The sequence below is a fragment of the Erigeron canadensis genome, chromosome 1 (assembly GCF_010389155.1).
Source record: "Erigeron canadensis isolate Cc75 chromosome 1, C_canadensis_v1, whole genome shotgun sequence".
NCBI lineage: Eukaryota > Viridiplantae > Streptophyta > Magnoliopsida > Asterales > Asteraceae > Erigeron > Erigeron canadensis.
The window spans coordinates 47,910,243-47,937,155 of NC_057761.1; the positions used below are offsets into that span (position 1 = coordinate 47,910,243).

Consider the following 26,913-nt stretch of genomic DNA (forward strand, 5'->3'; position numbering starts at 1 on the left):
AATTTATATGCAGGGTAACCTTATATTCACTTTTCTCATAACTAAAAAAGTTTAAATTTACATAAATATATATTTTTTTATAATATAAATATACTTCAATGATACATTTTTACATCTAAATCTAAAACTCGATTAGGCGATTTACATGTTCTATAAAAAACTTTAAGGGGTGTTTGGTTGAGTGAAATCCTTTGGAATTCATAGGAATTAGAATTTGAGTTCCATTCCTTCATTAGTTTGGTTGATAAATGAATGAAATTGGAATTTGAAAAATTTCATCAAATCCTTAAAATAAAGATTTCACAATTCCTTCACTAATGTGATGGAATCTTCAAACATTCCTAAGGAATTCATCATCTTTACCAATATGCCCTCTAACAACTAAATACCAAAATAAATATACCTATTTTTATGAAATACCATCATTAGTCCATCACTACCCACCACCGTTGCTACTTTTTTTGGCTGCTGCTACTACTTATTCCGGCTCCTATCGCCGACGCCACTGCTTATTCCGGCTACTACTGTTTGTGCCGCCGCTTACTCCCGCTGTTACCTTCGCTGCTTATTCCGACTAATATTGTCGCTGCTAATTCCGATTAGATAAGTGTGTATGTGTTTTTGCTTTGGAATTTTTAATTGTTTGTGTGTATAGAAATTTGGGGAAATGTCTGTTTCTACTTTTGCGCAGAAGAAAAAGAGGGATGGCGTGAGTCGTGAGTGTACCCATATTGATTGGTGTTTATAAATATTATTCCCTCCGTCCCAATTTAAATGTCATAGTTTGACATTTTGGGTCTTTCGTGCTTAACTTTGACCGTCAATATTTTTGTTTGTGTTATATAATATTTGATATAATATATATGATTGGATATGGTTTTAAATGTATTTTACATTGATATGATTGTCATCAAGTAATATATAACATAAACAAAATTATTTACGGTCAAAGTTATGAAAGAAAGACTTGACAAGTCAAAATAGGACATTTAAATTGGGACGGACGGATTATTATTATTATTATTATTATTATTGTATAGTGATATGTTATTAAAAAAAGAAATATTTACATTATAAAATGGTAATAAGGTTATTTGAATTCCAATTCTTTCAACTGAATTCCATTGAATTTTGTCAACCAAACACAAGACAAATTTTGAAACTTTTAAATTCCAATTCCTTTAAATTCCAATTCCCTTAACAAATTCCAATTCTTTCAAAAACATTCTGCGAATCAAACGGCTTAATAGAATTTTGCTTAAGAAAAGGGTATTTTTCTTATAGATGAAAAATTTGAAAGCAATGAGATATTGCGCGAGCGATATTTTCGTTGGGAGAATGGGCGGGTACCCTAAACACACAACTTTGTTATATAAAAACCCCTCACATTTTATTTTTTTCATTTTCATTCACCCGGGAAGTCAATTTTTACAACACACACACACGCCAAAAAACACATACCTTGCCCTATTTCTTCTTCGCCGCTATTCCTCCCCCTTCTACTGCCGCGCCGCCACTGCGACCGTCACCGCCACCGCCTCCATGCCTTCTCTGGCGTTTTTTCTCTGATTTTCGTTTTTCTCAATCAGGTAACCCTTTTTTTTCGATCTTATTACAGTTTTCTTTTTTAGCTTAGGGTTTCAGATCTACGATTGATTTTATTATTATTTTTCTGTATAATTTTTTAAAAAATGAAATTTTTTGGATTTTTTCAGTGTGAAAATCGACGGTAATATTAGGGTTAATAATTATTTATTAATCTGAGTAAATTAGTTACAATCAACGAATGTTGAACTTTTTTCTTTTAAATTTTTAAAAAAATATTTCTTAATTTCTAAGATAATCATTTTGTGTGTATCTGAACGTGTTAGGGTTTCTATCGAGATGATTGAAATTGTACAAGTTGTATTTGATGAGAACCTATATTTCTATACGAAAAGTCGTTTTTTTTCATCATAAATTAATATTAAAATAGGCTGCAATGATGAATGATTTTACTGTATATATGATTTGGATGAATATATATGATGTAGGCATTGGCAGAATGTGCCATGATGGGATTTTTTGGTTGTTTATCGGTTAATAAACAACTTTATTTTTTTGTGTGTTGTTTACGGAAGCCTAGATGACATTGTCTTAAGCATGATATGAGTTATTTGTTTGTATGAATATGCCCAAATCATCTTGTTTAGAAATTACGAGTTCATTGATAAGCGATGTGATTGTTTTTTGCTTCTTTTGTTGATGAATGGAGCGGAGATACCATTTTGTGTATCCTGTTGTGTGATTTTTGACGTATTTGTTTATATGTTTTGTTAATTGTGTCTTAGAGTTTTGATTGTAGGACATGAAGGTTACGATGATTCCGAAAAAAAAAATGGTTTTATAGATGTTTTTGTTGAACCTATATTATTGAATGGCAATTTTGGTACAAAAATTAGTGGTGACTTTTCTTACATGATCATTCACTTTTGTCTGGTCGCAGTTGATGATCATCACTGACCTTCTCTTTGACAAATTAATTTCAACCCCTTACGCTATTTTTAAGGTATTACCATCCTTTTCCTTATAAAAAAATGCTTATCGTATGTACAATTGACCTATTAAGTGTGAACCGGTTCAAAGGAGGTAAACTTTTATGTGTCATAATAGGCAGACATGTTATTAATCTACCAAAATCTATATGTTTATCATCATCATCATCTTATTTGTCTGAAATGCTAGCATGAATGAGTAAAGATAGACTCTACTTTGAATTGAAATCCTGTCAACCGGTGTTTTCTTTCAATTTCTTGACTGACCATTTGCACAATCTTTTTGCTGATTACAATCTTTTTGTAAGTTTATGTATGATATTTAATTGGATTCTTAGTTTTGGGTATTGTATTAGTAATGGAGCCTGTGGAGTTGTTGATTCTGACTTTAATTTGTTTCTGCACTAGTTGTTGACCGTGTCTTCTTGTCTAAAAGCGCTGCACATCCTTTCTAAAGTTGACAACTCTGCATACATGTATTATTTTAATTTAATACCTACAAGTGCAAGTTTTTGTGGGATTGATTTTACTCTCCAGGCTTATGTGTTAGAGGGTATGTTTATACTGTATTCTGAATAGTGTGTGGCTGCTCAGTTTTTTCTTGATATTTATTTCATCAGAATTGAAATTAACTCTGTTGGAATATCTATTTTATCTCCATGTACTTGAAGTGTGATATATTTTGTTTATTAGTGTTGATCTTGAAGCCCAACCTGACCATAGTGCTGTCTGCTTGTTTCTTTTTTCAGAATTCTTTTTTCACCCTGAATCTGCTTTATGTTCACTCAAATACACTTTATTTATTTATAATCATGGCCCTTTTAATATTAATGGTGGTAGTAGAAAAATATTTATGCCTTTTTTTAGAAGTTGTTTAGTAAATAATAACTTTAGAAAGTGTCATGTTCGTTGCTTTAGAATATAAGTGCCCCAATATGTTTCTTCAACGTATAATCGTCATTTGACTATATGCTTAAGTTGAGTTTATTTATGTGGTGTGTGTGTGTGTCATAGGAGCTTTAAGTTAAAATGTGAAATGGACCAAGATTAAGGATAAGGTGTTGTTTTTCTAGTATTATATATTATTGGGACCCTTTCAACTTCATTTTCAATTTTAAGATGACATATTTCAAGCTGAAGTTGAGAGAAAAAATTACGAGTAAATAAAAATAAAGGGCTGCATAAGGGCCTCCTTTTTTTTCTTCTTCAGGATGTCTTTAACAGCGTATTTTATGTTGAAAATTAACATGGGTGGATCTCAACTTATGCACCTTAAAAGAGAGTGTATGTCCAAATTCAAAGTTGGAACATTTTATGTGATGTTTTATATTAAATTAGAGTATTTGATTTGTTACTTCTAGTTAAATGTCTCACTTTTTATTTGGGATGAAACTTATATGTTATTTTCAGCAGGTGATTTGTGAAAATGGCAGCAGCTGGTGGTGGATATACCATTGATGCAAGTACACTTGCCAGGCGACTAAAATCTTTGTATACCCATTGGCGGGAGCACAGAGACAAGTTTTGGGGATCTTGTAATGCATTTGCAGTAGCCACTCCACCCCCTTCTGATGATCTTCGTTATCTGAAGTCTTCAGCTCTCAACATTTGGTTGCTTGGTTATGAGTTTCCAGAAACTATAATGGTTTTCACAGACAAACAGATTCATTTCTTATGCAGCCAAAAGAAAGCAAAATTGCTTGATGTTGTCAAAAAGCCTGCTAAAGATGCAGCTGGTGTAGATGTTGTGATGCACGTGAAACAAAAAACTGATGACGGGTCGGACCAAATGGATACCATATTACGTGCCATTGAATCTCTTGATTCTCCTGTTTTTGGGCATATAGCAAGAGAGCTTCCTGAAGGAAAACTTTTAGAGAAATGGACTGAAAAAGTCAAGTCATCTGGCTTGCAACTTAGTGATATAACAAATGGATTAGCAGATCTCTTTGCTGTTAAAGAAACCGGTGAGCTTACAAATGTGAAGAAAGCTGCATACTTGACTGCATCTGCAATGAAACTGTTTGTTGTTCCAAAGCTTGAGCAGGTAATTGATGAGGAAAAGAAAGTTACTCATTCTTCTTTAATGGATGATACTGAAAAAGCTATTTTGGAGCCTACTAGAATAAAAGTGAAGCTGAAAGCTGATAATGTTGATATTTGCTACCCTCCTATTTTTCAAAGTGGTGGAAATTTTGATCTCAAACCCAGTGCTTCAAGCAACGATGATAATTTGTCTTATGATACTGCTAGTGTGATAATTTGTGCACTCGGGTCCCGTTACAATAGCTACTGCGCGAATGTGGCTAGGACTATTCTTATTGATTCAAATGCTACTCAAAGTAAGGCATACCAGGTTCTGCTGAAAGCCCATGAGGCTGCCATAGCTGCACTGAAGCCCGGCAACAAGGCTAGTGATGTTTACAAAGCTGCACTTGCAGTTGTTGCAAAAGAAGCTCCCGAGTTGACTGCAAATTTGACAAAAGCAGCTGGTACAGGAATTGGTCTTGAGTTTCGTGAGTCGTGCTTGACTCTTAATGAGAAAAATGAAAGAATCTTGAAAGTGGGTATGGTTTTAAATGTATCACTTGGGTTTCAAAACTTGCCAACAAATAGTAGCAAAACGAAGAGTCCAAGCTATGCACTTTTACTTGCGGATACTGTTATCATAACTACTGCTGGTAATGAGGTCGTGACTTCTTTGAGCACTAAAGCCTTTAAAGACGTTGCATACTCTTTCAATGATGCCGAGGGCGAGGGAGAAGATGAAAGACCACAAATCAGAGTCGAGTCTAAAGTTAATGAAGCTTTGTACTCTAAAGCCACTTTAAGGTCAGACAACAATGAAATGTCTAAAGAAGAGCTTAGAAGACAACATCAAGCCGAACTTGCTCGTCAGAAAAACGAAGAAACAGCTCAACGTCTTGCTGGCGGAAAAAGTGCTACTGGCGATGGAAGATCTTCATCAAGATCTTCAAATGATATAATTGCTTATAGAAACGTAAACGATGTTCCTCCAACTAGGGAACCGATGATTGTGGTTGACCAGAAGAACGAGTCGATTCTTATACCAATGTATGGGTGCATGGTGCCTTTCCATATTGCTACTGTGAAGACAGTTTCAAGTCAAGCTGATACAAGTCGAAACTGCTATATTCGAATAGTATTTAATGTTCCTGGAACACCATTTTCGTCACAGGATCCCAACTCACTCAAGAACCACACAGATATATTTTTGAAAGAGGCCTCATTTCGGTCTAGTGACCCAAGGCATATTAGTGAAGTGGTTCAACAGATAAAAACACTTCGAAAAAATTTCAATTCTCGCGAGTCTGAAAGAGCTGAAAGAGCATCATTGGTTACTCAGGAGAAACTTGTGCTTGCAGGGAATAAGTTTAAACCAATCAGATTGACTGACCTTTGGATCCGTCCCACGTTTCCGGGTCGTGGAAGGAAGCTTCCGGGTACTCTGGAGGCTCATGATAACGGTTTTAGATACTCGACTTCAAGGTCAGATGAACGTGTGGATATTTTATTTGCTAATATTAAACATGCATTTTTTCAAGCAGCTGAGAAAGAAATGATTACTTTGCTTCACTTTCATCTTGACAACCATATTATGGTTGGAAACAAGAAAACAAAAGATGTTCAATTTTATGTGGAGGTTATGGATGTTGTGCAAACACTTGGAGGTGCGAAAAGGTCTACTTATGACCCAGATGAGATTGAGGAAGAACAAAGAGAGCGGGACCGTAAAAACAAGATTAATATGGAATTTCAGAATTTTGTTAATCGGGTTAATGATCTGTGGGGACAACCGAAGTTCAAAGCATTTGACCTTGAGTTTGACCAGCCTTTAAGAGAGCTCGGGTTTCATGGTGTGCCTCATAAGGCTTCAGCTTTCATTGTTCCGACTTCTAGCTGTTTGGTTGAGCTCATTGAAACTCCATTTTTTGTGGTTACTTTGAGCGAGATTGAAATTGTGAACCTTGAAAGGGTCGGTCTCGGACAGAAGAATTTTGACATGGCAATTGTGTTTAAAGATTTCAAGCGTGACGTGCTTCGTATCGATTCAATTCCTTCTACGTCACTTGATGGTATTAAAGAGTGGCTTGACACAACTGACATAAAATACTATGAAAGTAGATTGAATATGAACTGGCGGGCTATATTGAAAACAATCACTGATGACCCGCAAAACTTCATTGATGAAGGAGGATGGGAGTTTTTGAATTTGGAAGTTAGTGATTCTGACTCTGATGCTTCACAGGAATCAGACCAGGGTTACGAACCATCTGATGTGGAGCCCGAGTCGGAGTCAGAAGATGACGGGTCTGACAGTGCATCATTGGTAGAATCTGATGAAGAATCCGAAGACGAAGATGACGAAGGATCTGATGAATCGGAAGGGAAGACATGGGATGAGTTGGAGAGGGAAGCAAGCAATGCTGACAGGGAGCATGGTGCCGAGTCAGACAGCGAAGAGGAGCGGAAAAGAAGGAAGATGAAGGCTTTTGGCAAGTCGCGTGCAGGTCCTAGCAGCAGTGCTCCAAAGCGTCCAAAGTTCAGAAGGTAAAATGCTAGTTTTTACGAGTTTAGAATAGCTGAAGTAATGTTAAGTTGTTTTGGGAACATGTTAGTTTGAAAAGCAGCAGAGTATTTTGTCTGTTAATTATTAAAGTTGAATCTGGTCAAGACTTATTTGCAAACCAACCACCTTTTGGTTTTCAAATGGTAATTCCATTTCCATCTATATATTATTTGGTGAGATGTGTTTTTGTCTTTTCTTTGATTGATGTCTAGGACATCATCTACATTTTGTGATACAACCATATTGAATTGGCATCGATCATTACCATGATTTTTATATGAAGTATCATCAAAATGTATATCCATTACCATCATTTAAAACTTTATTGGCCAAGACGAGATAATGCATGCATTCAAAGTTATGTCCAGTGATCATATTAACATTACGAAAAAGCAATCAACTTTTATAAAACAAAGGCTGCAACAACCATTTGATTGGAGCTTGTTGACAGGAAACAAGATAGTAGCTTTGTTGTCAATGAGAATCTAATCGATGGCTATCCAATTAATGTGGTACGGGTTCCGTCCACTGCCTTTCTTTTTCGTTTGTCATCCTATTAATTATAATGCCCACAAGCAGCAAGAAACGTCATTGTTGAAAACTCAATCTACTCTTACATAAGATATCGATGGTAATATACTTTTATGAATATGTGATGCAATTATTAATGCAAAAGTAATTGATGTAAAAGGGGTAGTGTAATTATTTTAAGGATTGAAAGATGTATGTTGTATATAGTTTTATTAAAATTATTATAACTTTATGGATATGTTAAATTTAAAATATTTAAATTAATGAATAAAAAATAGTTTAATCTGAGTTTATCAAGATTGTTTTGGAGAAATTTGAAGCAAGAAAAATGTTTTATAATTTGTAAGATAGATATAGATGTAGATATATATATTTGCTAATTTGCATGTTACATATGTGGCCTAAAAGTAGTCTTTATCTTTGGTAACGGTAAGATTACATTTTAACCTCTCTCATACAAAAGAAGGTATTTAGGACCCAAAATTAATGGAAGACGACATTGGGTTTACTTACTTACATGTTACATATGTGGCCGGGACCAAACCGAGATAAATAAAACAAGTAGATTGATCAAATTGTTACATGATGAATTATGAATTAGACTTTAGTAAATGTTAAAGATCGATTTAATACGATATATGAACACCTACGCTAAAATACATACATGTAACCTGATACAAAATATAGTCATTATATATTCAACAAATTAAATCATCATACATAAAATATCATCGATATTTACAATTTATACTCTACGATGTGCTCAATAGTAACATCAATACCAGTTCCGCGTTTGCATATTAATTACCAGATTTTAACATAAGCATATGATACAAGTTCATACCCTATAAGTTCAATGTTAAATATTCCCTACAACAGAATCATAAACAAAAAATAAGTTATAGCCATAAGATCGGACCAGACAATATTAATGGGTGCTAGCTTAGCTATATCTTATCGATCAAACACGAACAAGTGCAAAGCAAAGTTGTTCCTGGTTAACACGAAACGACCAAACTTGAATCACCATACCTTCCTCCAATCCATTTGTATTCACAATATCATTCCACCCTGTTTTCAGCACATAGACTTCCTTATTCATGTTCCATCGTGTGAAATTCAGTGTCCATTCGCGCCTTTTGGGGTCAAACACAGGCACGCTTATATCTTTTCCGGCTCCAAGTTTCCTTTTCTCAAATTCCTTCAACATCCCACAATTATATACGTTTGCTGTGGGTATTAACAACCGGCCCTGGCTCTTGGTCACGTCTGACGTGGTAAGCTTCTTCTGGATCACCAACTTAAATCTTGAACCCCCAATACTTGTTACAAAATAATTCATCAAATCCTTAATGCGACTTGGAAGTCGTGGGTAATTTTCTTCTTGACATACATTAATTGTGTTACTTGAATTTCCAAGTTCCGCAATATTATCCCCATTGTCGTTTAACTCCATTCTCACATCATCATGATCAACATTATCCTTGATCAGTGCCTCTGAACAGCTAGGGCTATCGATGTTTCTTAAATCTCTCGATTCCATATTATGATCAACATTATTACTATTAGAAACAATAACTAGGGCTGTTTTAGAAGATTGCGGTTTTGGTCTAAGAGAAAACATTGTAGTTTTTCCACCACACTTTAGTTTAATTTTTCTACTTGGTGAGTATTCGGGTTTCTTGAAGTTATTATTAGTCCTTTCTGCAATCTCGCGTAACTTTGCACGCATGGTCTTGACAGTAGCTTCAGGGTCATCATCTTTAAAACCCATCAACGACAACAATGTCGCGATGTTCTTCCTGCATTTTCTTTCACTCGTTCTTGTGTTTTTCGCCATCGATATTATTATTAACAGGATTCTGGTCAGAAAAAAGGGTCAAACGACTATGTTGAAGGTCGATGAATTGATCGAAGGCACGTACGTACTGAGGGTTTTTTCTGTTAATTAGAGGGAAATTTAATTAATTTATAAACTTCATACCCAAGTTGATCGAATTGGGGAAAAAATAGGTTGCGTATATAATTTTAAGGACATTGCAAAATAAACTTATATGGTGCATAAAAAAAAATTGTACTTTCCATATAAAAATTTACCCCTAATTTTATGATAAGTGTACAACTATTTATTTAATTTTTTTTTTTGTAAAATGAGTTTCGATTCAGACGTGTTAAAGAAAATTTTAAGGAGAGATATTCTGGACCTCAAACCCCTCTTTATGAAAATTTCCTTTGAGATCCAAAACTCTGAGACCAACTAAATAAATTAGACTTTTATAGCTATATAAGGAACGTGTAATTTATGCTATATTTTAGGAAAATCAAAATTATTAATTTGGTATCGTACCATAACAATGTAACATGGATTTGGACTAATGTGGTCATTAGCAACACAAGTTTATCATACTTTTTTGTTTTTGAAAGAATAAATAGAAATTCAAAATTTTAATTCGCACTTATATATGGATGATGGTGAGTATGTGTCTATTCGAAAGTCAGAAAAAAATGTATCTACCAATAAACTAAATCAGGATTGAAATGTCTTTGTAACAACAAGTGGTGTAATTCTTCATCGACAAGTGTCTTTTTAATTTATTTACCTTATTAAATTAGCTTCTTTAATTTTATATAGATTCAATTTTCTTATTAGACTTAGAATTAAACTTTAACTCTTGACTTATAAATACAAAAGACATTATAACCTTATTTGAATGATCATTTTCTCATTAATATTTTTTTTTCTCAAATTTTCACTTCTTATTACTTATATTACCTATAATAATGTCATTAACATGAAAACTTCAAAAATTTGAGGTTACGATCCGAAAATCACAAAGCTATTTGTCGTTATCCGGGTATGCTTACAAGTTTCGATTTTGATGTGATTGTGACAATTTAGGGTAAATCCAAAACTCTAACTAAACATATATTATATTTATCATAACTGTTTATTGTAATTTACTTTAAATAATTGGTTTAATTCAATCACAATTTATTTCATACTCACAAATCATGTATGAGGCATATTCAAATTTTTTTATGATACAATATATATAGCTACCGTATATCGTACGAATATTAACACTAATATATATATATATATATTAATAGTCTAACACACCTTCCATATTATGATTAGGACATTGTAGGATGCTGTTACTTTATCAATTTTGATAAATGCAATTTTTATTTATTTATTTTTAGAGGTTTATTTGAAATTTTCCCTTTACAAATAACGAAAAAAAAAATATAATATACATAAGAAATGCATAAAATTAATATTTTAAAAATCATTGTACCCGCACAATGCAGCGACGATGGTGGTACCGGCGATGGAGTGAAGGGTGGTGGCGGAGTGACGGGTGGTGGCGGTGTGGTTATTATTATAAAAATAATTAATGTAAAAGGAGTAATGTAGTTATTTTAGGAGTTGATGTTATAAATTATTTCATAAAGGGTATAAAGGTCTTTTCGCATGGGAACATTTTTATGAGAGAGTGTGTGTTGAAAAGTGTTAGGAAAGAGAGTATAATAATTTTTGGGGGGTCAAGGAGTCATGTTCATGTAGTGTAAAATTTTAACGCTCCCAAATTACACCAATCACGTCTCTTCAACTCATTTTTACCCTTTCAACTCTCCCAACCAACCCTCCCAACCTATTTCATAGACATTTATCACTTTTTCAACCCTCCCAAATTTTTTTATTTTCTTTTTCATTTAATTTAATCAAATATTTTAATAAAACATAAAACTATACCATTACATTACATTATACTACTAAAATAAGAATTACAGTATAAATTTAGGGTTTAAATTTAAACTTTTCAAAACTAAAAGAATTATAATATAAGTAAATAAAATTTCAGGGGCCTAATATGCAAATTTTAAACCTACTTTTGACTTTTACTTCATCTTCCCCACCCATGAAATATATATATATATCATACATATATACCTGCGTGTATTTTATATATATACTGCTCAAGATGATTATTCTTTTTTTATCCCCAACGGATGGAAACCAACAAATAATATATGCATGTCTTGCAATGGTCAAAAAACTCCAGCCCACGCTCCTACCCTCGCATGGCTTAAAGCCCGTTCAAATTAACCCGTTGGCCAGCCCGCATTCGGTGGCGGTGTTCTTGAGCGGGCTGGGCCAACCCGTTGGGAGCCAGCCTTGACTCCACCAGGCCTTCTAAAGTAGTAGAGATGGTTAGGATAATCTTTTTTACTCAAAATAAAATCATCCTCTCAAGATAAATTTTTTGGCTTTGTCATTTATTGTGAGTTATTTAAAGAAAATACTAAATAAAGCCTTCGAGGCTTTATTAATTGTATATAAACAAGATAAAAGAAATTATATTTTTTTTATATTAAAAACACACTCTCTAAATTTATTTTAAATGTAAAATTATTTAATGTAAAAATGATTAAAGTTTCGTTTAACAAAACCCTTTATCGATATAACGATTTAAAAAAAAAAAGTTTTGTATTTACAAGTTTACTCTTGTTTTTTTTTTTTAACTAGCTAGAAAGTTTTTATCAATCAACTAACATACCAAACAATATACCAAATTATATTGTTTTTATGGAGACTTTCCAAAGATGTATTATTTAATCGAACCCCACTTCTACAAGGTTGGTTTCCAATTAAGTTCCTTGCATGCGTCCTATATATATATATTTATCCTCGTTTTCGTTACTTGATTAATTAATTACCACCTTCACCGTAATCCATCGATCGATCGATCATCATCATATAACGATGGCAGAAACCTCATCAAGATTAACAAACGAAAAAAGAGGCAGGAAGAACATCGCTACATTGTTGTCATTGATGGATTATCGTGACGATAATCCTGATTCCACTATCAAAACCATGCGCGAAAAACTAGTTGGGATGAATAGAGAAAAAGAACTCGTGGCTGCTCAAAACTTACCATGTTCATCAGCCACCATTCCAACCGGTCTAAACGCGTTTATAAGAAGCATAGGTGGGTCGGAGCCTGAGTTAATGATGTGGAAGCGCCTCAGTGACTCAGACGTTACTTGTAGTCAATGCCGGCTATTGATACCGCCCTCAACTCTAGCAAACAAGGATTTGGGTTTCTTGACAAGCGACGAGAAAAAGAGATTAAAAAGCAACGAAAACATAAGTGTGTGGGTGTTTGATCTTGAAAGGCGTAAACAATTAATGTCTTTTAAACAATGGGGGAAGGATAAAAAACTTTACGCGCTCATTAAGGAGTGGAACAAGTTAGTTAGCATAAATGGTTTGAAGGCAGACATGAATGTGCAAGTTTGGTCCTTTCGAGTTGGTTTTGAGCAACAACTTTGTTTTGCACTTGTTTGTACTGATCGATGAAGATAATAAGCCGGCCACGTGCCAAGGATAATTAATTTTAGGATTGAAGGCACGCATGTGTAAACGATTTTATTTCTCAAAATTTTTTGCAGGAATTGAATTAAGTAGTAATAACACAATAACATTGTTAGGGTTTCGGTTAATATATGCATGCAAACTTATACTCATGACGTACCTAGCTTGTTATGATCTTAATCAAACTTATTTTAGTTCGTCGATCTACATGTTTTATTCTGTTTTAAATGTCTTTGATTGAACAAAAGTTATTCAATGGAAAACCTAGTAGTGTTCGAATCATATTCACATGGATCGCGGTACGATATGGTACCCGGAACGGAAACGGGTACGCGATTCTTAGGTCTCTAAAATCCGGTACTAGGGGGTAGGTTTATTCGGGACGCCATTCGGTACGCGATACGATGTACCATATTTGGTACGCCAATTTGGTACAAAACATAACTAATGAAATACTTTAATAGGGTTTTGTGAATGAAAATTATAAATTTAAATATAATTATTTAAAGGTTTTATGTATTTACTTATTTATTCGATAAGTTAGATGTAAAAATTTAGATTAAAGTTGAATGTTATTGATTATTATTGAAAGTTGAGGGGTTAAAGTTGGACAAAAAAAAACTTAAAAGAATCATGTCATTATTCGTATTATTTGTGATTTAAATAAACAAAAGGTACAAAAGTAAAGCTGTCTATGTTTCTTCTCTCTCTCACCTATGTATTCCACTTTTCATCTTCTTAAAAACCCACCAACCATCAACGCCGGAAATCATCACTAACAACCGCCAGCACCACATCAATGTCATCATCCACCACCACTTTTGGTCAAGAAAGATTAAATATGGCAACGATTGCCTGGATCTTCATCAATTTGATCTTTTTCAGGTCGTTGACCACCGTTGACCGCCGTTGATCCGGTACGCTTACATGAACGTTTCGGATCGCGTTTCGCCTTCATGTGGGACGATTTTGTACCGCGTTTCGGTACGGAGTGTACCGTACGAAAAACTCAAGGGCGTTCCCATTTCCTGTGACTATGGTTCGAATATATAGCTGAAAGAGTCCAATGCACCAAGAAGGCAAGAAACATGAAAACATAACAAAAAAAAACAAATTTTTTTTTTAATAAAAGAAATAAATAATCATCGTTTTTAACAATCATTCGGTATTCGACATCAGGATACCTCACCATACAATAGGGAAACTCTATACGTATTCTAAATTACGAGATGTAGACCATTAGTTTGTAACATGCAGTGTTGTAAATATCGGATTTATCGGTTATTGAAGTAATTAATAACATAATAACATTGTTAAAGTTTCGGTTAATGCATGCAAACTAATTATACTTACCTTATTATCTGAATCAAACTTATTTTAGTTATACATGTTTTAATGTGTTCTATATGTCTTGATTGAACAAAAAGTATTCAATGGAAAAACTAGCGATCGAATAAACTAATAATAATCAATTTTACATAATAGTAAGAGATGTATGTAAGACCATTAGTCAGGTGATTCAAAAATAAAACCCCAAGAGACGTCACTCCGAAAAGTTGAACCCGTAACTTGAGGTAAAACGGGAGATAAGTTCAACCAGTTAAGATAGCCTTCATTGTCTAATTTGGAGAACGTGGAAAACCAAACAAACGCAACACGTACCTAGCTAGCTTGATGACTAATAGCTCATCTTTGCCACTCCCACTTAATTAGGCTTGGTATTACATAGGGGTGTTTGCGGTTTGGTTTTTACCCGGTTAAACTGTAAACCAAACCATTTAAAAACCAAAAAAAACTAAACCGTTTTTAAATTTGGTTTTGGGTTTGATTTGTAACCAAAACCGAATAAAATATGTGGTTTTTGGTTTGGTTATGGTTATATGATAATGAATTTAGTTAAACCGAAAAAACCGAATAACTTATATTACTATTATGTATTATTAAAAATATTTAACGCATATATTCTTTTGTATGGATAATTATTAATGCATTTTTACTTTTTATGTCTATTTGTCTATTATGTTAACTTTTTATTGAAATTATAAAAATTCAATGGACAAACAATAAAGAACTCGATGGAATTTTTTTTAATAATGATGACAAACAACAGTTTAACAGTTTCAGTTATGTTTACTTATTTATCCATATTGTGTTTGAAGTCTAAATTGCTACTTTGGTGAAAATTGAAATTATGTACCTATTTTGATTGAACACAACTTAGACAAAAAAAGAAGAAGGTGAAATTGAGTTTTTCATATTTGGTTTTTTCGGTTTTAAACCGAAACCGGACCGAATTATAATTTGGTTTTCGGTTTGGTTTTTTAAATTTGAATTAGGTTTTGGTTCGGTTTTGGTTTTGAAAAATAAAAATAAAAAAACCAAAAAACCCGATAAAAAAAAACCGAATAACCAAAAACCGAACCGATGAACACCCCTAGTAGGCTAGTATTACATCTATCACTACAAAAAAATTTGAAATTGCCAATAGCCAAAATCCATCCCAAATCCGTCTCTAATTAGGTTTTTCGATAGATTGTTAACGGATATGGTCGGACCCTAAAAATGTCCTCGATAAATATTATCGATGGCTTTTGGGACGGACATAATTTTTAGCGAAGATTTACAATGGAAGTCATTGTCCAAAAAACTATGCAAAACAAGCTACTAAAAATTGACTTTTTGTGACGGATTTACATCGGATATTTTAAGACGGATTTGAGACGGACAAGTTAGCGACAGACCTATTTAACGACAGATTTGGGACAAATAATTTATCGACGGACCCATTTAATGACAAAATTTGAGATGTTTATTTTCCGACGACAAAAATTTCACTAGATTACCGACGGCTTTTATATTGTTTATTGCTTACATTTAAATGTTTAGCGACAGAATATGTCGTCCCAATTCCTTTGCTATTTTATTTAATATTTTTAATTTAGTTTTTTCAAAATTTGCTTATCCAGCCTCTTTCTGGCTTTTGCATTCCGTTTAATTGTCCACTAGTTAAAACAAAATTCCTTAAAAGCACCAAAATTACATTAAACATCCAAAATATCCATACATGAATAATCCACATTCATGTCGAAAAACAAACTAATATCTAAAAACAAAGTAGCATCCAGTCATCCACAAACAAATTAAGAAGCAAATTGTAAGTTTATGGATTAGATAAAGCATATCAATCAAGTAGGGTAGAATAATGGGAACCTGAACTATTTAATGTTATCTATCTTAAGTAGCTAGTGAATTATTGTTTTGAAACAAATTAAAACTGTAAAGATGACAATAATTTTAGAATGAAAGGAGTAGCAGGTCCTGGAAAGACGCAGTAGCACTCATTTAAGATTTTATTTTGACACATGTTGTTCTGCAAGAGAATATTCAAAAAGTATATAAAAGTTCAAGATAATAAATCCTTTTAGCATACTTTCTTCTCATGTTTACATTTGAATTTTTTTTTTTTACACATATGATTCAACAATATCTTTAATTAGGCCTATCTTTTTACTTGTGAAACGATGATCTTATGCAAACTGAAAGCTAGTTTTGTGAATCACACAACATAAGCCTTGCTCAAATATTGGTTCACTAGGTTATCGTATTGTAATTTCCAAATTGCGATATCGCTCCACCTCTGAAAGTAAGGGAAGAACCAGTTCCTAAGACTGGCTTTGGATTATGTTGGACATAATAATATATGAGGGTTGGTGTCCGCGCGTTACGGTGGTTAAACGATGATAATAATACAAAACAGTGGAGGTGGAATCGATATGCGTGTGTGTAAATAGAAAGGAGAGAAAAAAGTGATTGCGTGTTAGATCTTGGTAGGGTGTTTGTCTGATTGTGTTTAGAGATATAGAATTAGAGGTAATGTATGGATAGGGGCAATATGTGAATATTGAAAAGATTGCTGAATTTCTTAAAATAAAGAGTTCAATATGTTTTATAAAGGACTAGCGTTGTACCCGCGCAATGCAGCGGAGAATAAGAAAAAAACGCCGGTGGTTTGATGGTGGTTTGTGGGGCGGCGGCGATGAAAAAGAAAAAAAATAAGCCAACGGCAGTGGATGGTTGTTTGATGGTGGTTTTTGGGGCGGTGGTGGATGGTGTTTATGGGGGATAGCGTACATAGAAGGTGGATTGCGGCGGTGGATGGTGGTATTTGGAGCGGTGGTGGATGGTGTTTATGGGGGAAGAAAATCAGAGAAGGGGAGAGGGAGAGAAAATCGGAAATCGGATGAACGTATGTGTGTGTAATGAGCGTGATGGAGAAAAAACAGGGTAGTGTAAATTAGGAGGGCATAAAAGACATTTTAAAGGTAGAGGTGTTAAAAGGGGGTGAGGTAGTTTGCTTATTAATGGAGTATAGATTATAAATAAATATAGATATAGATGTAAAAGTCTCAAAATTCTATTCTTCTTATAATTTTATATACTTAGAAACAAGTTTTAATTAAATACATATAGAGTTAATAAACCCATAAATATTCGTGTGTATTGTTGGGCCTAATCGAAAGGCTGCGTCGATAATTAACTCGACATAAATAAATTAAAGAATAAATCATGAACAGAATATATTGTGATCCCTAAAATCTAGCTCTAAAATTTGCACTTCCTTATTACCCCGATTATTGTTTCCCTGTTGTAATTGAAGTCCCACTTTCTTCTTGCTTTCCAAGTTTCTTAACTTCCATAAACCTGCCTTTTTCACAACTGAGACTTCTTGTTAAGTTTGTTTCATCTAGAATCAAACTCTTCATCAAATATGGCAAAAAACACAAAATCCACAAAAGAAAGAAGATGCAGGAAGAATATTGCTACATTGTTGTCTTTAATGGGTTTTCATGACGATGACCCTGCTGCTACTATCAAGATCATGCGCCAAAAACTGAAAAAGATTCAAGAAAAGGCGAAATTCAAGAAACCCGGTTCTGCTGTTAGGAAAGTTATAGTCAAATGGGCCGGAAAAACTACTATGGTTTCTCTCAAACCTGCAGCAAGTCTTTTTTCTGATTTTAATGTTGTTGAGCAGATTGCAGATTCAAGAAACACGAATAATAATATTAATAATAATAAAAATAATGATGCAGGTTGTTCAGAAAATTACTCTTCTAGTTCGTGTTTGTATAACAAGAAAAAGATGATGATGATCAATAATGATGTTGATCGTCGTCACAAAGATTCTGCTCGAAGTTTTGGAAAGAATAAGCAGTTGATGAAGGACGTTAAGGTGATGCCGTTAAAGATTCGCTGTCATGATAATTACATGGAAGTTACAGATTGTAAAGAAAATAACGCTATAAGTACTAGTTTTGATCAGATGATGGTGAATGATGAATGTGCTAATAAGGAGCTGGATGATTTTATCATAAGTCTTGGCGGGTCAGATGTTAAGTTAGTGATCGAGAAGGAGCTAACGAAGTCAGACGTCACCAAGGGGTTAGGAAGGCTATTGATCCCTCCATTGCAAGTCAAGAATTCCGGGTTCTTGACTCTAGATGAGAAAAGGAAACTGGAAAAGGGACAAGACATAAATGCGCCCGTGTTTGATATGGAAAGGCGCGAATCAACGATAAATCTTACGCAATGGAATATGAGCAAGGAAATGTATGCGTTGAAAACAGGGTGGAACAATATCGTGACCACAAACGGGTTGGAGCAAGGTATGGTGATTCAAGTTTGGGGATTCCGGGTTAATGAGGAACAACTCTGTTTTGCCCTTGTTCGTGCAGGAGGATTTGGGAATTAATCGTCATAATTAATAGCATGGTTTGAAGGCACACGCGTATATATGAGTCATCTGGCTCGAATTATTAATTAAAACTCATTTATAACATATTCTGTTTATATATTATGGGATCTGTTAAGGTAACCTTATTAGACTATTGGTTGGTATCATTCAACGTTAATTGTGAAGAAAGTATCTATGATTCTTGAATGTTATCAGAATTTTGGTTGTTATCATTTAATATTAACTGCGAAGGAAGTATCTATGATTCTTGAATATTATCAGTGACTTCTTCTTGATTCAATTAGGTATATTTCATATGATTAATTCCTGCACATCTGTTTATAGTTTCTAACACTAATTTTCGTGTTGTGCATCACAATTTCGGTAGTGTATTGATTAAAACAGGGGTCTGCATTACATTCTTGGTTGGTGAAATTCGTACATTGGAAACGCAGTGTAACTGCTTAACATATTACGCCACAGTGAAGCTTCATCTAGTTTGGTTTTGGGTGTATTTGTTTCATCATTTTACTCAATACAGAATGGGCTATCGGCGAATAAATAAGTTATCTTGAATTTATATTTTTTCATATCTTCATGCTATATTGCCAAACTACTAGCTCCATCACAATATATTACTTATCTTATTAGTTATTACCCAACCATGTATGTGTTTTTCTCAGTAAACAAGAACCTCAAATTAAACTAGTATAGTGTTAGTAGTTAAAGAACACCTTTAACTCTTCCATTTCGAGTTTTCTGATGTTTAACACATGTTGTAAACTCCGATAAGACAATTAATTAAGGCCGGGATGGATCAGGTTATAGAACTATTCTGAACCAAAAAACAGTAACAGTTTATGTGATTTCACGCTCGTATTCTTTACCAAAAGAATTTTTATCACTTTAAAACTTTAATCATGTGTCCCATGATGCAAGAGTTTTTAGCTAATCATGCTGATCTAACACTTGAGAGTGTACTTCAGCACCCGTCCTCAAGAAATCTATATCATGCGCCTGCTTTCACTTCTTCTGGGTTGGTTTTCAAAATGACTTCCACTATCAAAATTCGGTTGTGTACCTGCAGATGAATTGTATGAAGAGTTCTTTATGACCGTGCTAAAATTTTGAACTAAGTAGGCTTGAGCTATTTCTGTCATTCCTCATCGGTTAATTAAAACTGGTCCTGATTGGCACCACAACACGAAGGGAAGTTAAGGACTATCAGAAGTAACTAAGCTCAACTCACGTCAGAGCACTAAGTCAAGTCTGAAGTAACTTCGCTTCACCAACTCAACAAAACGACAAACTCCAAAGCTGAGGTCGTCCAACGGTGTCGCCCAAGCGACAAAGGCAAGGACCCAAAGCGTCGCAACCGTCGGCATGAGCTTAAGAACATCAAAATTACTAAGTTGCTATTTGACTCAACAATTATTTATAAGGTGCTTTAATTAACATAACAAGTTCAACATTAATTAATTTAGTTATCATAAAAACACAGTAACTTTATAAAATTGGTGTGATTTTAATTTGATTTAAGGATGTTTGTTGTATGCTTATGCCACTCTACATTTCTTGGTGGGCGTTGGTGATTGTGGATAAAAGTTAATTTTCAAAAAGAGGAAAAAAAAAAAAAGTTAGAGAGTCACCACCATCCATAGCCATGATGACTGAGTGTTGTATTAAAAAACGTTTTTACGATACATATAAAGTGAACAGGATTGTGTCTTGTTTTATGTATTTTTATGGTCCTCAAAAGAAAAGTGAAAAAAACAGCTTATAACTTATGTAATCTTTGAGTTAAATCGGTCTTAATGGATTAAACTTTTTATAAACAAACTTTTATATTTGTGTCTTGGATACCCTTCTATTATTATTCTATTAAATTGAGTTCCTAACATCATCTCCAATGTCAATGGGCTTCCCAGGATGAAGTTTCTTCTGCATTGGGATTTGACGCCCTCCAGTTGGACCACTGGGTGAAAGGTTCGTTTTGAAGATCTTCAAGTTATGCGAGTAGCATTAAAAGTATTTTCTTTTTGTCTTTTATATTTTAGTGGCAAACTTAAGTATCATTAATTTGTAACTAATTATCTTCCGCTTTCATTTTATTCCTTTTTCAGTATATACAGGGCTTGACATGACAGCACATCGTGGCTCCCTTTCAAGATGAACAATGTGGCTAAGCATGTATCTGGCGCAGTTGCATGCTACATTTAAGAATTTAGTTCCATGAGACTGAATAAGGACCTGAAACGAATTCAACTCATTTTACTTAATATAGGGCAACATAGCAAATAGAAAATTATTAATCCTTTTAATATATCCTTTTAAAAGATCTTCTTACAATATGATCGTGACACAGGGTATGATCAAATGATGAGATTAAGACCGAGAACTAGTGAATTACATTTGGTATGAAAGGAAAATACTAAGGGATCAAATATTAAAAAAATAAAATAAAATTTACTACAGTCATTCTTAGGGGATTTGTAACTGAGATGTAGGAGATTTGTGTCTGATGAAGAGGTAATATGTAGAGCCTATTTGTGAGTGAGATTTTTCTCAAAGAATCCAATTGTTAGTCTCTTTTCTCATAAGTAATAATATTTATAGGGACTAATTTAAATATTAATGTATTTGTATTGTTGTAGGTTATTTGTGAGAAAGATGGATATATTATTATTGTGGAGTAAAATATATTTATATATAAAATAAATGAAAAGTTGATGTGGATGCTGAATATCCTGTTTGTGGAAAGAATAGCCTAAACAATTTGCAAATTATGGCCATTTTATGTAATTTATTTATAAATATGAAATATATATATCAAAAATAGAAAATTTAAACATCAAGCATTTGTAGTCCAACGGTTAAGATCATTGTCTACCAATCAATAGACCCGGGTTCGACTCCCGGCAAACGCAATTGTTTTTATTTAAAAGAATCTATCTAATTTTGGACTCATATATGTAATTTATTTATTAATAAATATGTCGTATATATACGAAAAATAGAAATTTTTAAACATCAAGCGTTTGTAGTCATTGTCTACCAAGCAATAGACCCGGCTTCGACTCCCGGCAAACGCATTTGTTTTTGTTTAACACATTTATCAATTTTTACACCTTGCCTGTGAACGATTTAACAAAAGGAAAAAACAATGTTCAGAGAAAGAAAAAACAAACAAAAATATCTTTAGAAATCTCACAAAATGACTCTTCTCCTCTCACTAAAACCACCATCACCACCACCACAACCATCTGTCCTTCCGCCACTAACCACCACCATTCTACTCCCTCCCACACTCAAACCGCCCAAACCCCACCACCAAACCCGCTTCTCATCTTCCTTCAACAACAAAAACTCACCTGAAACAGACTGCCCTGTACCACTTGACCAACAACCCATAAACGAGTACCAATCTTTATCAACTTCCTCACCATTTTCATGGGCCTCAGGTGACTTTGTTGAGTATTGTTCTCGGTTAGTTGCAACCGGGTTTGGGTTTGCTCTGTTTGTGGGTCTGCCGGTTTCTTGGTATGGGTCGGTTGGTGTTGGGTGGGACCCGGTGCAAAGGGTGTTGGGTGCTGTTTGTAGTGGGTTGCTTGTGATGACGGTTGCTGTTGTTAGGATGTATTTGGGTTGGGCTTATGTTGGTAATAGGTTGCTCAGTGCCACTGTTGAATGTATGTATTCTATTTCTATCTTTTTACTTACTTTTATTCTTTAGGGTTTAGTTAAATTAGCTTCTTTTTTTTTGGCTTTATTGTCTTATATGATGAAAAAAATAAGTTTAAAGAGAAACTAATAAGCTCATTTTTATCGGCCAGTAAGCCAAAAGAATAAGGTACTCAAAACGCCTCATGATTGCATTTCAACTTTTTGATTATGCAATCTTGATGGGTATCACATAGAATCACGTTTAGTTAATGATATGGGTACAAATACTTTTGATCACATATAGAGTTGACAGGGTATTTAGATGATGTGCATCTTAAAAGTTGTTATGTTGTATTGAATGATTAGGATTAGACAATTACTTATAGAGATACAGACTTGAAAGAAGGTAGTGTTGCAAGTTGTGATGATGAAAGTAGTAGGTGTTTGAGTGAGTGGTAAGTTTTGATTATGTAATTATTAATATGTATATAACATGCTATTTTCATGATAAGAAAATGAGGGACATTTTGTGAGATGGGAGTGGACTCTCTTAAGTTAGGTTAAAAGAAGCGTGAAACTGGTAACTATACTATATTTTATCGTTTGTTAATTATCAGTTTTGTTGTTTAATATGAGTTATCTAAAAATCCGACAATCCTCCACCATTTAAATTTGAATGGTGTGACTCGTATAGGACAATAAATGTCAAACTATTTCAAATCTCCACTTTGACCTTGGTTTAGGTAATCTACGAGATTTGTCATAGCACTGAAACGGTGAAATGGAGGAATGCTTTCCCCATATTGATCTTTGAGTATAATCCTATACAATCGCGGTAATAGAGATGTAGAATATAAGGGAGGAGAGTACGCCCCTCTCCAACTCCCCCACCCCCTCTCTCTTAATTTTTCATCACTCCCTACACTCACTGACTCACCTATTACAAGGAATGCCACTCACCCTCACTCATCACTCCCTCACCCTTTTGTTTTTTCTTTTTTATATAGAAAAGTTAGAGAGAGAAGAAGAGACAAAAGAAGAAGATTTTAGGGGAGTGGGCTCACCCACTCACTCCTTCATCAACGTTCCCCAAAGGGAGGGGGTGGTGCCCAACGAAGTAGCACTCGATAGCGGATTCGTTCCCCGGGGCTTACCCTCCTCCCTAAGGACAAAGGGAAGGGAGTGCTTGCTTTTATATTTAGTATTTGAAGTTAAGAAAGGATGATAGTTGTTCGTTGACGGGGAAAGTAGGAAAGTGAGAACACATAGATAGTATGTCTCTAAATTAATGCATGGGACAACAACTTAAAGAAGCAATACATAATGTCTCTATTAGCTTAGGCCGTCTTGCCACAAATTCTGTTAGGGCTAGAGTGAGAAGAAAAAGTTACTTTAAGCCAAGTTTTGAGAAAGAATGGTGAATTCTAGTTGTAGTTCTTGAAGTAGCTTCACTTAAACTTATATTGAAAAGCTTAAAATTAAGTTGAAGCTGTTACTTATCCCTGCGCAACTTTAGGAAATTTGATGAAACAGCCGAAAATGCTCAGATCTAAGAAAGTTTGCAGATGCTCAGATCTAAGATTTTAGAATTTAGAATTTACTCACTATGTTCTATATTTTTTGAACTACAAGGAGATCTATCATAGATACCAGCACAATATATAATTGGAAGGAAAAATTAAATACAAGTTTGAAGTTTTTGTGTCATGGTCTGCTCAATGAGTCAATTCCTTTGATGCTAACATGTTTATGCCATATTCAATTTATCCCTAATCCAGTTTTTTGCTAATGAAGTTATATTGTTAACTTTTCACTATATATATATATATATATATATATATAGGGGAAAGATAATTTGAGACCAACTAAAAAAAGTCCAAAAAAGGACCATTGATTTTCGTAACTTACACACCACCATCATCATCTACTACGATATACAAGACTTTTTTGTAAAAACACTAAGACTTTCCGGCGACGGGCCCACCAGATCATCATGTGTAAGTTAACTTACACATTACACATGATTTTCTGGTGGGCCCGTCGCCGGAAAGTCTTGGTGTTTTTACAAAAAAGTCTTGTATATCGTAGTAGATGATGATGGTGTACAAAAATCAATGGTCCTAGTTGGTCCTAAAATAAGAGGTGGTCTCAAAATATCTCAACCCTATATATATATAATATTTTGAAATTAAAAACTGTAATATAAACGGAACCACAACGTCATAAGAAGAGACAGTTGTGCGATAGATTCAAAGCAACAATCACTGATATATCTGCATAAAGTAATTGTACATGTAAGGGAGTGTTCTTTTGAGGATAAAACTCATTAGTTGATTTGGATCTATTAGAAAAGAATGATGCTATGTTATCCACTTATCCAATATATTGATGTATTTGGATTTATTGTGTATGTACAGATGAAGAGACCGGATGGTATGATGGGCAGGTAAGTTCTATATAGATCATTGCCTTTGGTATTGATTTAAATAGCTTATAGAGATATATTTGTGACCCGAAGAAAAAAGAAAACCCATGAGGTTACTTCTTTGTTGCATACATGGTTACAAAAGAAGATATACATATACACCCTTTTTTTGTTAATATTGGCTCCCTATTTAATTACCGTTTTTTGAAGGTTATGTATGGTAACAGATTTGGGTGAAGACTGCTGAGGTGCTTGCACGGGATCGACTTTTAGGATCATTTACTGTAAGTGATACATCCTTTATCATTTTCAGTCTTTCAGAGGTGGCAGCTTTGACTTGTTTACTTGTGAATTAGTCCGCTTGGTTGGGTTTTATGTTAAACAACTGAAGTGGATGAAATTTTTAAAAATAGCTAGAAGGGAAACGGGTCCAATGGGTCAAACAGATTATACATCCATAGTATATTGTACTGCATGTTAAATCTGAAATATAAAGACTTTATTGCGGTGACAACTGACAAGTGGGTGAGTAACAACTAGATTAAGATTGGTGCATTACACAGAGTTGCATAAAGTTCAAAGTAAGAAAATACTTTTGCTCGCGATTCTACTGGAACTAAGGACCTGAATGGAATTTCAGAGCTCCCACGCCGTCTGTTTTATTTCATTTGATCATATCATTAGAATTGGTCATCATTGTCTCCATTTATCCCTTCACATGAATTTTACCTTTTGAACTTCACCCATCCATTTCTCTGCCCTTTTAACGATTTTATAATTCTACAATTTCCATATACATCAATATTAGAGATGGTATTATCTCTGATGCACATGAAAATAACTCCCAAATAATTTTTTGTTTGACCTATTAGTCACAGACAATCCCTTACCGTATCACCATTTGACCCATTAAGTATCAAACAAAAATCATGTCAAAGTCTTAGGGAACCCTTTGAATGTAGACCTAGAAGTGAAAACGTGTCGCACAAGTTCGGTAATGGGTCAAAACGGGCAATTTTTCTGGTTCAGGTCAGGCCAAGTTAGTTTGACACACAAACAGTTTTACGCCTATTATGTTCTACTTCCAGAATTAATTAATGTGTTAAATATGATTAGGGAAACTTTAAAATTATGGTCTTAAGTTTTTTTACAAAAATCATCTGAGCACAGTTGTGCATTTGGAATACACTTTGACCAAACTTCTGACTCATTCACCCTTTCCATGTTAGTTAAAATGTTTGCTTTTTACCCATTTGACCAACTTGGGAGCCTGGATTGACCATTTTACTTATAAATGGATAATGGGTTGAAATTGCCACCTATGTAGAACCATATGTTCATGAAATGTGATCCATATGCAGCCAATGGGAGTTGGTCCATGCGGAAGTTCAACCATTAGAATATCAAACTTCAAAACTGTTGCATGAAGTTTGACTTTCATTCTTTTGGGATCCAGGTGAAACCAGTGCTAAACAGATTAAAGAACACATTGGTGACTCTAGCAATATCTTTGTTCATTTCCATTGCTCTTCTTATCAACACGGAAACCACCCAAAAGGATGCCTACATCCCATCTGGCAGAGAACCTGGTGGCAGATCAGTAGCAGGTGTCTATAACGATGAGTCTGCAAGATCATTTGAACCAGAAGCATTTTGTGGCGGATCTGGCCCCTCCATGGATGATTAGATGAAGGCGTTACGATGTGCATACGTATACAAGCAATAACATATGTGATTTATCTATGTATAGGCACCCTTTTGTACAGATTTATTTATATTACTAGTTGTCTATTAGTATGATGTTAATAATTATTAAATGCATTATGTTTTCATTTTCATTATCATTTTCATTTTCTTTTACTATTGACAAACAAACATAGCATCCTTTTCTGTAGATGTTCATTCTACGTTAACAAAGGTATATATGACATTGATATCTTACCTAATATCATTTTTAAGTATTTAACTAAAGTATTCATAAAATATATCTTACTTTGATTTTTAAGTATTTAACTAAAGTATTCATAAAATATATCTTACTTTGTTGAAATA

The 26,913-nt window shown here is 34.0% G+C and overlaps 4 protein-coding genes and 1 non-coding gene across 7 annotated transcripts; 4 read left to right on the top strand and 1 right to left on the bottom strand.

The window, feature by feature from the left end:
• Positions 1-1,420: 1,420 nt before the first annotated feature.
• On the top strand, positions 1,421-7,304 carry LOC122600189 (FACT complex subunit SPT16-like). Of its 2 annotated transcripts, none has more exons than XM_043772875.1 (2): positions 1,421-1,589; positions 3,945-7,304. In XM_043772875.1, the coding sequence occupies exon 2, from the start codon at positions 3,961-3,963 to the stop codon at positions 7,108-7,110; it is 3,150 nt and encodes a 1,049-aa protein (XP_043628810.1). In that variant the 5' UTR covers positions 1,421-1,589; positions 3,945-3,960; the 3' UTR covers positions 7,111-7,304. The 2 variants fall into 2 exon arrangements, with proteins under 2 accessions (XP_043628810.1, XP_043628802.1); XM_043772867.1 differs by having other exon boundaries at positions 3,948-7,304.
• Positions 7,305-8,617: 1,313 nt separating this feature from the next.
• On the bottom strand, positions 8,618-9,496 carry LOC122593809 (B3 domain-containing protein At2g31420-like). The gene has a single exon (XM_043766263.1). It carries the CDS (start codon positions 9,494-9,496, stop codon positions 8,618-8,620), a length of 879 nt encoding a protein of 292 aa, XP_043622198.1.
• A 2,928-nt stretch (positions 9,497-12,424) lies between these two features.
• Positions 12,425-13,024, top strand: LOC122593816 (B3 domain-containing protein At1g32030-like). The gene has a single exon (XM_043766272.1). It carries the CDS (start codon positions 12,425-12,427, stop codon positions 13,022-13,024), a length of 600 nt encoding a protein of 199 aa, XP_043622207.1.
• An 8,604-nt stretch (positions 13,025-21,628) lies between these two features.
• TRNAG-ACC lies at positions 21,629-21,700 on the top strand. Its single transcript has one exon. It is a non-coding gene; the product is annotated as a tRNA-Gly (tRNA).
• A 233-nt stretch (positions 21,701-21,933) lies between these two features.
• LOC122610399 (uncharacterized protein ycf36) lies at positions 21,934-26,699 on the top strand. 2 transcript variants are annotated; one of them, XM_043783399.1, is made up of 4 exons: positions 21,934-22,462; positions 24,854-24,882; positions 25,089-25,145; positions 26,223-26,310. In XM_043783399.1, the coding sequence occupies exons 1-4, from the start codon at positions 21,988-21,990 to the stop codon at positions 26,286-26,288; spliced, it is 627 nt and encodes a 208-aa protein (XP_043639334.1). In that variant the 5' UTR covers positions 21,934-21,987; the 3' UTR covers positions 26,289-26,310. The 2 variants fall into 2 exon arrangements, with proteins under 2 accessions (XP_043639334.1, XP_043639328.1); XM_043783393.1 differs by lacking the exon at positions 26,223-26,310 and adding an exon at positions 26,318-26,699 and having other exon boundaries at positions 21,941-22,462.
• The last annotated feature ends 214 nt before the right edge of the window (positions 26,700-26,913 follow it).

Excerpts from the sequence above, each read along its gene's own strand:
- LOC122600189 (XM_043772875.1), top strand. The coding sequence starts at position 3,961 with ATGGCAGCAGCTGGTGGTGGATATACCATTGATGCAAGTACACTTGCC.
- LOC122593809 (XM_043766263.1), bottom strand. The coding sequence starts at position 9,496 with ATGGCGAAAAACACAAGAACGAGTGAAAGAAAATGCAGGAAGAACATC.
- LOC122593816 (XM_043766272.1), top strand. The coding sequence starts at position 12,425 with ATGGCAGAAACCTCATCAAGATTAACAAACGAAAAAAGAGGCAGGAAG.
- LOC122610399 (XM_043783393.1), top strand. The coding sequence starts at position 21,988 with ATGACTCTTCTCCTCTCACTAAAACCACCATCACCACCACCACAACCA. Across the intron at positions 24,883-25,088 it reads CCGGATGGTATGATGGGCAG|ATTTGGGTGAAGACTGCTGA; the intron begins GTAAGTTCTATA and ends GTATGGTAACAG. Across the intron at positions 25,146-26,317 it reads GACTTTTAGGATCATTTACT|GTGAAACCAGTGCTAAACAG; the intron begins GTAAGTGATACA and ends TTTGGGATCCAG.